This window comes from Sphaeroforma arctica, assembly GCF_001186125.1.
Source record: "Sphaeroforma arctica JP610 unplaced genomic scaffold supercont1.209, whole genome shotgun sequence".
Taxonomy (NCBI): Eukaryota; class Ichthyosporea; order Ichthyophonida; genus Sphaeroforma; species Sphaeroforma arctica.
Window position 1 is genome coordinate 32,794 of NW_014040349.1, and position 10,842 is coordinate 43,635.

The 10,842-nt window shown below is 44.9% G+C and overlaps 2 protein-coding genes across 2 annotated transcripts in view; one reads left to right on the plus strand and one right to left on the minus strand.

The window, feature by feature from the left end:
* SARC_03910 (hypothetical protein) overlaps window positions 1–3,851 on the plus strand; it is a 4,602-nt gene extending 751 nt beyond the window's left edge. The window contains exons 2-8 of the mRNA XM_014302280.1: window positions 104–249; window positions 456–586; window positions 1,173–1,374; window positions 1,609–1,841; window positions 2,288–2,453; window positions 3,118–3,202; window positions 3,749–3,851. Coding sequence (XP_014157755.1) covers window positions 104–249; window positions 456–586; window positions 1,173–1,374; window positions 1,609–1,841; window positions 2,288–2,453; window positions 3,118–3,202; window positions 3,749–3,821 — 1,036 coding nt within the window. The 3' untranslated portion in view covers window positions 3,822–3,851. The remainder of the gene's footprint in view (window positions 1–103; window positions 250–455; window positions 587–1,172; window positions 1,375–1,608; window positions 1,842–2,287; window positions 2,454–3,117; window positions 3,203–3,748) is intronic.
* Window positions 3,852–4,833: 982 nt separating this feature from the next.
* On the minus strand, window positions 4,834–10,371 carry SARC_03911 (hypothetical protein). The gene is made up of 6 exons (XM_014302281.1): window positions 10,260–10,371; window positions 9,460–9,597; window positions 8,576–8,660; window positions 7,817–8,019; window positions 6,461–6,577; window positions 4,834–5,011 (listed from the first exon to the last, which is right to left on the minus strand). The coding sequence occupies exons 1-6, from the start codon at window positions 10,341–10,343 to the stop codon at window positions 4,913–4,915; spliced, it is 726 nt and encodes a 241-aa protein (XP_014157756.1). The 5' UTR covers window positions 10,344–10,371; the 3' UTR covers window positions 4,834–4,912.
* Window positions 10,372–10,842: the final 471 nt, after the last annotated feature.

A 10,842-nucleotide genomic window follows, 5' to 3' on the forward strand; every position in this document is an offset into this window, starting at 1 on the left:
TATACATATACACATATTTACATACAGAAATACATACATATACACACATATAAACGTTCTGTATAAAATTTACACTTTTCACGTCCTTCTATTTTGCCATCAGGGATATCAAGGGATCGTTTGATGCAGCTACAGCCACTGTGCTTCTAATGCGTGATGTTATCTCACAATCGAGGTGGAATACTGCTGCGGAAATCATGGATATAGTGCGTGCGGTGGGCAAGCGAGTTGCAACTGCTATGCCAAACGGTGAGTAACAATCCCTGGGAATGACACGCAGGCTCAAACACTCGCCATTCGCACCCACCTTCTTCAGTAGCTCTCATATTTTTCATTACATTCGAGTTATACATGTGTGTAGACAGGCATCTATCGGTTTACCTAAACGCTCAGACTGCTACTACTCCGCCCCCCCTCTCCCACCCTTTTCATATCTGATTCGGTTCGGCAAATAGAACTGACGGTGGGCACCATGACCCGTCGAGTGCTGTACATCATCAGAGAGGAATATGCCGCCGACGAATCCAACAGGAAATCATCACAGCAGAATCAGCAAACCACTGCACCCAACGTCATCCAACTCAAGGTACGCCCCACCCCACGGCCCACGGCCCACGGCTTACTCACAGACCAACCGTACACCCCACAACTTCCACAGCCAATAGACCCCGCAGAAAGAGTATTTGGATGACTAGAGCACGCAAAGCTTCACACGGCTGCGTGTCTATCGGTCTATCTGTGTGCCGCTGGTTGTCTGAGTTGAGTCATTGTTCTACCTGATACCTGCACCGCGCGCTTGGTTGATGCAGGCCTCTATGCGTGTCTCGGTTGTCTTTATACCCCCCCCCCCCACCTCTCTCTCGTCCTCTATTACATTTATCTGTACATTGTGCTTCCATGCTCTCGTATTCACACCGCTGTTCGAGGCCTGTCACGCCATCTGCACCCACCTGGCATGTTGTGTGGGTGTGGATTGGTACGTACTGTATATGTGCTACTGTAAGCACACATGAGCTCTTTATCTCCTCCTAACCGCTCGTCACGGTCAGATCACAAGAGAGTTTCGCTGCTCAACACTGCACGTACGTCTATGCGCGATACGACTATTCCGACATAGAGTCAAGCACTTGCCGTAAAACGTCTTCTGATAAAACATGATATCAACACCTCAGACACTGCAACGGCTGGTAACTGTCAAATTAGACCAACACTCTGCGTACAAGGAGGAGAAGAAGGATCTCAAAGGTTCGCTTATGGAGGGTCTAAAAGAACTTAAGCTTGAGCTGGACAACAGTCGGCATAACATATCCATGCATGCCCAGGACTTGATCCATGCCAACGAAATCATTCTGGTGTACGGCCTCTCGACAACTGGTAAGCGAGTTGCTTTGGAAATAGTGTATGGCTGTTTGGGATAAGCCAGGTCTGTGAGGGGTTGTCAAGTTCATAGCTTGGGCTTAGGCAACTCGGCTTTTCTAAGCCAGTTTTATTGTGTACGTATATAAAATGCGAACTCACATACATGCACGTCTGCTATCCCCTACAGTTGAATCCTTCCTTCTATCGGTCTACAAACCCACATACACGTACGCATTTTATCACCTACAGTCGAATCCTTCCTTCTATCGGCCTACAAGAGGCATTCACAGAAGGGCATCCGATTCTTTGTGGTCGTGGTGGAAGCCGCTCCTTCTTATGGTGGACACATGGCAGCACAGAGACTCAGTGCCGAAGGAATGGCAACTACCATCATCACAGACGCTGCTGTGTATGCCATTATGGCGCGTGTGAACAAGGTCATCGTGGGCACAAACGGGATCATGGCCGATGGAGGACTCATGGTAAGACTTGTGCGTGCATGGGTTGCAGTGTGTGTGTGTACGATGTGTGCGTGTATGTATTTGTATCTATGCGTGTGCGAGAGAGAGAGAGTGTGTGTGTGTATGTGTGATACGTACGTGTGTATGGTGTGTTGTGTGTATTTCTGTGGTTGAGATACACAACGTTGCTTATGCGTCTGTAAATGCTTCTCCTTGTACCGTCGTACAACCATCGCCTGTGTGACAACGTACCGCAATTGCGGCCATCATCGTCAAATAGCAATGCTCTTTATGCGAATTTACACATGTCTGGTGTACTTAAAGGGGGACCATATAGGACAAATCCGCCGCGTTGTATTTCCTTTTGGTCATCATCACACACCCATCGCCCTTCTGATGCCGGATCTTATCATACCGAAGCTCATTACAATGCCAGTTATCTCACACTCGCACACCACACTATCTAGGCTCCCTCAGGTACACTCAATATAGCATTGGCGGCGGAGGCACACGCCGTGCCTGTGATTGTACTGTCTGCTCTATACAAACTGGCCACCACGTTCCCGTGCGCGTACGATCCGGACGAGTTCTGTGCCGTGGGTGACCCAGAACAGACGTATAAATATGCCGACGGTGAGTGGGTTCGTGAGCTCTAGTGCTATGCGTGTATACAAGGGCACATCAACCATCGAGGCTAAAGGGTGTAGTGCGATGCTTGTGGTCGTGTGCTGTGCATGTATACATGGGCGTATGCATCATTCTGGTCGAGAGTTGTATATACCGACAGCGAGTGTGGTACTTGTCACTTAGTGCTATGAATGTATGCATGTGTATAAAGTTCGTTGCTGATTTCGTACAGTGCTGTATGCGTGGGAGTGGGTGTCACTTGAATTGGCCTGTGTTAGTCGCGGGGACTGCTGGCTCGATCTGCACTGGTTTCTTGTCTTCTCGCGGGGGTGTCGATGTGATTGCAAATGCAGTGTTAACTTCTGTACGAGAGTTCCTATTCCTTGCCCTCTATTCCCGCTAAGGGCATGCTACTAATTGGTATCTGGAGCACCTTGAGTCCAGGGCTAAACATATGCATAGGTGTAGTTTGTCGTAGTTCAAATCCAGATTTGTCTGAAATGACGGGATCGGGCACCAACGTTGTGGTATATTCGCTGATAAAGTTTGCCTCCATCACCACGTCTCGCTTCTTGGCGACAGGCCAAAACTGCATGCATGCTCCGCAGAGTCATCATTTGATGGTGTTCCCATTCTAACTTATTATCGCGTATTTCTGTTGGTCGCACAGCCGGTATTCATCATTCTGGCCAGATTCAAACACCGTTATATGACTACGTGCCACCGAATCTGATAAGTCTCTACGTCACCAACAGGTATTTGCGTTTGAGACCACAAAGAGGTGTACGTGCATGCATCATAGTGTGACGTGCGTATATGTAGTGTGGGGGTTTTATACCACAGAGGTGTGCGTGCATGTATCATAGTGATTAAGGCCATAAAGTGGCGTGCGCATATGTAGTGTGGCGGTTTTAAATCACATAGATGTGTGCGAGCATGTAGTGTGGTGTTCTAAGATCTTATCGAGATGTGCGTGCATGTAGTGTAGTGTACCACGTGTGTGAAGTACATAGCACAGTTATCAGTGCATGAGTGATGCATCTGGTGACAAAGACGTCCTTCAGCGCATCTGTCTGCTTTCATATCAAACGCTGGGTGATGCAGTGGTGAGTGGTGTGCACACATAGACCGGATGTTCGCCTGGCTAGCGTCACTTATATGGGCGAGTTTCTTGAAGGAGTACGGATACGCATCTAGACTATTTGATATGAAACGTATCTTTGGTGGTGGGCTGTGTTCAATTTCAGATTCAGAACAAAAAATGTACTCATCGACATCACAATTTTTCTTTTTCTTTGCAGCGGTGGTCACGCCCCCACATATATCTACCGATTGCTTAGCGAGTACTACCATCCGGACGATCAAATCTTGTAATTAAGAAACGAAAATAAATAAATATTTGATTATTTAGAAGTACATAAATATCCGATTATGATTATTTAGAAATACATAAATATCCGAAAAATAGCCCACGGCGCTGAGTTTAGCCCAGATTGGAGCGCGGGATGGCACGTTGTGTCAACTTACCTACCGGCTCCTATACTGGATGGCTGCGTCCTAAAATCTTGTGTTTCTCGCCGAGTCGAGCGAGATAGCAAGGCTCTTATTTCTTATATGTGATTGCCTCATCTGATATTGGCATATTCCAAACACAAGGGAGGTTTTAATTCCACCATAATTTTTTATATGTACTCAAGAGGCTTTTGTGGAGCGCGACAACGGAACCCCCCCCCCCGCAGTACCAGACATTTTCTGAAGCGTAGACTTATTGAAGGCGCATCATACTATTCGCAGGTCATGCGTCAACGGATACATATAATCATTCACTCTTACGACTTCCATTGCTGCTGTGCAACATCCGACCGAGTTATCCGCGAAGTCATACGATCCAAACGGTTAGAATGGCCTGATTATTGCAGCCAATTTGTTGCGTGTTAAGTTGCAATATGACTTACAAGTCTACATGTTTTGAACTGATAACAAACTAGCCAGTAAATTTGGATAACGGGAGGCATGATAAGAGTATGAACACTTGTCGAAAGTTAATTTGTACGGTTAAACGCGCGCACGGAAATGGGCCGCTAAAGAGGTGAATATGGCGATTAGGCCCTATTCTACTATAGTGACGCGACTGGTATCACAATAAATTTAGAAAGCCAATACTCTTAAGATGGTATATATCTACAGATAAAAACAATGGTTTCTATCAAGTCAGTAAAAAAATCTGACAGCCCGGTCTCGATTTCATGCATAAATTTAATCACCTTCCCATTAAATCGCACAAATTAGATCCACAAACTAAGGTCCACAACAGGAGGCAAATTTTTGTTTAAAAAAAAGAAGATACCGAAGAACAATTTAGCAATTTAGAAATAAATTAATAGTTGTGGATTCAAGGGCATGACTTTCTAGGACTTTATTGCTAATCTAATTGTAGATGATATCTAATGTTAGATTCGACATGCTTACTGAAGATTGTCTAGTACCTTGCAAACCTCGACGAACACTTCGTCCGGGCCTGGCACAGATGAGATGGTGGTCACGAGATTCTTCACCTCAAAGTGCTGTTGCGATGAACGGAAGTGAGTGTGAGATGAGAACAAGCTACAAACATTGAGACATCAGCATGCAGGCGTGGGCAATAACAAACAAATTCTCGTGGGCAATAACAAACAAATTCTCGTGTGCAATGTAGACGTTAATAACGATGATTCACACATTGAGGCTCTATATAAAATACAGAATTTCAGAGTCGAACGTCACAGCCAGAATCAGCCAATGCTAAGAATGGGACTCCCTTTGAGCGGCAACAGAATTTACACTGGGGCGGTCTGCAGGCGCTCTCGCTATGTGAGATATTATCGTACCACAACTATATTTTCTAAACCAATTGAGGATACTATAATTAAATGTAGGTCAAGATGATGATTTTCGCCTATCCGAATGGCCAACCTTTCACCGCGACTGCCCACTCTTTATCGTATCTATACGTCGCGGCTACGCGCACGCAACTCGGACACGGGAAATATCCCCACTAGATGCCCACAAATAACCAGGAAAGACCCCCACAAGATTACACAAATAATCAGGCAAGACCCCCACAAGATATAACGCAAATGATCAGAAAAGACCCCCACAAGATATAACACAAATGATCAGAAAATACCCCCACAAGATATAACACAAATGATCAGGAAAGACCCCCACAAGATATAACACAAATGATCCAGAAAGACCCCCACAAGATATAACACAAATGATCAGGAAAGACCCCCACCAGATATAACTCAAATGATCAGAAAATACCCCCACAAGATATAACACAAATGATCAGAAAATACCTCCACAAAAAAACACAAATGATCAGGAAACTAAGCCCAGTACTGCTGAAGGCCGAACAATCCAGCTACAAGTCATTGGTATGAAGATCAAATCACCATCACCCACATACACGCTACTACTAAGCACATGTGGTTCCATCAGTACACACTATAATGATACGGCGCGGAGACCTACTGCCCACCAGTCAGTGACACAAGGCGCTCTTCAAGGTACAAGTATAGGCTTGCACGAGGAAGACTCATGGGTAACGAATTCGCATGCGAAGCACAGAAGTATCAGAAGTATTCAGGTGGATATATGACACAGGTGCTCCAGCGGTCATGCTACGCACTTCAGATTTGATCTCACGCCTGACGGTATATTAGAAACTCAAATAATTGAGACACAACACTCGACTGCCAGTAGCACCGCAAAACAAAAAGCGATACTAAAAGGGTGAGACAAAACTCGCACAAAAAAAGAGCTGAACAAACCTGAATGTACAACGCCACTTCTACCTTTCGTCATGGAATGGTTCTGTGCATTCTCCAGCAATTATATTGCAAAACCATACCCTCTCATACAGCCGCACGAGCGAACCAGACCGGCAGGCAAAACTACCAGAAACGAAAAATACCCAGAACCACATATGCATACTCAGACACACAAGCCTAAACACAGACCGCACATACGTCAATGATGGGTTGCGTGGACTCCTTGAAGGTGACGAAACGCTTCTTGAACGACTCCACGTTATCGTCAGTCCTGCCGCTCGTCTCGCCTCGTTTCATAGCACGCGCTAGACACTCCTGTGCGGCAACGCAATCAGCAGGTGGATATGTGACAAGTGACTTGGCCAAGCAAGGTAATGTGTGGCAGAGAAGTGGCAGAGCACACGCATGCACATACAACAGGATGGCAGGCTGAGGAACGCCCCAGAAATGAACTGCCGGTGTTTAATTCAGATCGGAGGCACGTTTGTGCAGCAGAGACACATGCAGAAGCACACGCACGGCAATACTCTGGCCCACCAAGATATTAGACACACAAATGGGGGTGAAGTGACTTGCGAGTTGTGATGCGATGGGAAGGCTAAGACATGTAGACACGCTTGTGCATTGAGTGGTCAATAGAGAATGCACGAAGGTGAAAAGGCGGTGCCTGTTGTACGGTCTATAGTTGTTTGCCAGCTCTTAGTACTATGCAGCTCAACACTACCAACACATGATGAGTGGCGAGTTTACATCGCGCGACTAAGAATCACTGCCGTCATCAATACAGCATGCAGGCCGTATTCGGGTGCAGTGCTTGTTCTCTGAGACAGGTTGAAGCGGAGCACAGTAATGATGTATAAATTTAAACTTCAGGATCTAAAATATTAATGGTACAAGCAGAAGCTAAAATACTAATGGTACAAACAGAAGCTAAATACTAATGGTACAAACAGAAGCTAAACTACTAATAGTACAAACAGAAGCTAAACTACTAATGGTACAAACAGAAGCTAAACTACTAATGGTACAAACAGAAGCTAAACTACTAATGGTACAAACAGAAGCTAAACTACTAATGGTAAAAACAGAAGCTAAACTACTAATGGTACAAACAGAAGCTAAACTACTAATGGTACAAGCAGAAGCTAAACTACTAATGGTACAAACAGAAGCTAAACTACTATTGGTACAAACAGAAGCTAAACTACTAATGATACAAACAGAAGCTAAACTACTAATGGTACAAACAGAAGTAGTCTGCAGTGCCTGCCTCCTCACATAGGATGAAGCAAGGACAGTAATGATATATAAATCTACACTTTAAGAACTGCCATGCCTAATGGGACAAACAGTAGCAGTATGCAACACCTACCTACAGTAGCAGTATGCAACACCCACCTACAGTATCAGTATGCAACACCTACCTACAGTAGCAGTATGCAACATCTACCTACAGTAGCAGTATACAACACCTACCTACAGTAGCAGTATGCAACGCCTACCTACAGTAGCAATATGCAACACCTACCTACAGTAGCAGTATGCAACACCTACCTCCTCGGACAGGTCAAAGTTAAGGACCTGCTTGACTTCGGCCTTGTCGTCCATAATCTTGGTCCACCCATCCAGGTTGTCTTTGTTGCGGGGGAAGCCGTCAATGAGGAAGGAGTTGGTGCTGGTCGTGTTCTCCATGGCATTCTTAATTAGCTCGATGGTGATCTCGACGGGCACAATGGCACCGTTCGTGATGTACCATTCTGTTATGATGCATATGAGGAGTTGGATTAAGCATTGACTGTAGGATTGGAACGTATGGGAACTTGGGTTAGGTGTTGATTATGGGATTAGAACGTACGAAGTGTTGAATATAAATTTAAAATGTATGAGGATTTGGGTTAAGTGTGTTGAATATTAATTCATAATGTATGGGGATATGGGTTAGGTGTTCATTATAAAATTGGTTTGTGTGGGGAATTGGTGTTGAATATAGAATTAGAATGTATGAAGTTTTGGGATTAGTGTTGAGAATGGGAATAGAATGTATGGAGATTTGGGTTAAGTGTTGTTTATGCGATCAAAATGTATGGAGATTTGGGTTTAGTGTTGATTATAGGATTTGAGTTAAGTGTAGAAATAGCGTATTGGTTGGTACATGTGAAACGACGCCACATGTGATGTGAATAAGTAGAGCCACACATACAATCACCCCAACGCATGCGCGTGCAAGTTCCTAGTCAAGCATCGTACGCGGATAGATTCCACACTCGTGACAAATACATATACACAGCAGCAAGCACGCCTCTATGCTCTTACCAATCAAGTCTCCATTCTTAGATGTTTTGTCGGCCCGCTCGGCCCGCAATAGGTCACCCGCAGAGAGATGCACGTAGCCGTATTTCTGGAAGTTAGTTAATTGCACCGCTTCAATTTAGCTACGGGTGAGCATGCTTCTCGCTGGCGACCCTACTAGACTAATTTGTGGGCGGGTCTCACGGCCCTAAAATAAGGGAAAAGAGGTGCAAGGAAACGCGCATGCCGCACACTTGCAATGTACTCTGGTAGATCGCAATTGCAGGCACTACTTCCTTTTAATATTGTGTATGTGGATATGCAGACGTTCATATATCTACGCGCATAACCGAGACGAAGCGTAGTCATTATCCAATTTTCTATCGAAGTACAGGTGGGCGTCCTTGCATGTTCACTCGTAGATGAGAAGAAGCAATATCAAACTATAGGTGGTGGACTATCCCACATTTATGCGCGCAAACGTGTTTCATATGGTATACACCGTGAAGTTCGATTACCACAAGTCACTGTCACCAACATAGCTATAAACACAATCCGCGTGATCACTTACATACCAGATGCAGCGTGGTCCGTGCCCAGGTGTGCGCCGACATGCCAACACAGCACAATTGAATCGAAACAGTTACAAGTGCGAGAGCTAGCTAAATAAAGAAGCGCTGCAATCAGGTGTAGCACATACACCCCGAGAACTGCTTGCAGCACGCCTCACCCACACTACCGTCCCGTCTCTACTATCTTCTACTCACACTCACTGGGGGCACCCAAAGCACGATAGACAAAGTTACAATCTCACACGAAAGTGAGTGCGCAGACGTAGAAGCTCAGCTGTCGCACCCACATCTCCCACATCAGAACCGCAGACTATAAGCGTCGCATCACACACATACCGCCACAATCTTTTCACACTGGGTTCCCTTGCCAGCGCCAGGTCCGCCGAGGACGAACAGAACGTTGTACTTGGCGGTAGGGGCCATGGTTGATAACAAACGAGATACTACTGAGGGGTGCCGTGTGAAAGCCCTGAGCTATAGACACACAGAGAGAAGACGCAAGTGGTTTGCATGAGCTAATGCACGTGTGCATGAGTGGCCTTTGCAATCCTTCTCACCTACTGAAAGCGGTCGGGTGGACAGTGTGATATGTTAATACTGACGGACCACCCAAGAGCTTGGCAGTGTATAGTATTCGTATGAGCCAGTGCAGGTGCTTCAGCATGATGTAGTAATTCCTACATGTATGCAAAACCTAGGAACGCGGCTCTCAACGACCACAGCAAATATCACCTGAAAGGATAGACACGTATCTTGAAGGAGATACACGTACGGTGCATGCACAACGTACCATGTGTGTGCCGTACAGAACTACTACAGCAGCTACCACGAACTATAATCTGTGATGTAACTGAAAAATGTGTTACTCCCCGTAGACGAAGGCGAATACTAAGTCTACAGACGCAGTACTTTGCATTTGACAAAATGTTTCCATGCTATCAACGTTATAGCAAAGCTTGATGGCGTGTTTTCACAAAGAACAAATCGAGTCTTGCATTTCAAAGAACTTATATATATATATATATATACATATATATATATATATATATAAATACTATCTTTAGATTAAATGTAAACAAGCACAATACAGCATCTGTTCACATTTATAAGCACTGAATTTGTTCCGGAGCACCTACCGTGTGTTGAGCGGAGCCTAACAGCTTGAAGGAGAACCAGCAAAGTAAATGTTCAACTGATTGAAATTGTTGGTATGAGGACATTCATATCACACAAATATATTATATCCCGCTCTATGGTACCCGTTAAAAAAATATCGATGTTTTTGTTTTGTTTTATTACATTCACAGATCCCTCCAATTTTTGGCCAAAGGCTGAAGAGTCCCAGACGGGCGGGTCCGTCACCAAAGGGCCCATCCATCAGTCCGTCATATCAACCCAAAAGGGTTTCAACATCATTATGGCCCACGGGGTATCAACCCAAAAGCGCCGAGTGAAGGAGACTGAAAAGGGAGTGTTTTTGTTTTTGTTCTCTTTAAAAACCAAAAAAAAATGTATTGCGCTATGAGACAGGTGATTTCAGTATATATATTTATTATATAGGAACGTTCGAGTACACAATGCTAATCCGCTACGTAGTGTGTGCGGATTTGTGTACGTGATCGGTTGTGGGGTACATTCCAACTCCTATAACACAAGGTGGCATGCTGTCTGTCATAGCTTTGAAACAATTCTCAGCGAAAAGGCTGCTGTAATATATAG

Coding starts and splice junctions, on each gene's coding strand:
- SARC_03911 (XM_014302281.1), bottom strand. CDS start 10,343: ATGTCCTCATACCAACAATTTCAATCAGTTGAACATTTACTTTGCTGG. Junction 8,020..8,575: donor TAAGAATGGAGACTTGATTG/GTAAGAGCATAG, acceptor GCATCATAACAG/AATGGTACATCACGAACGGT. Junction 5,012..6,460: donor CCACGCAACCCATCATTGAC/GTATGTGCGGTC, acceptor TCATCGCAACAG/CACTTTGAGGTGAAGAATCT.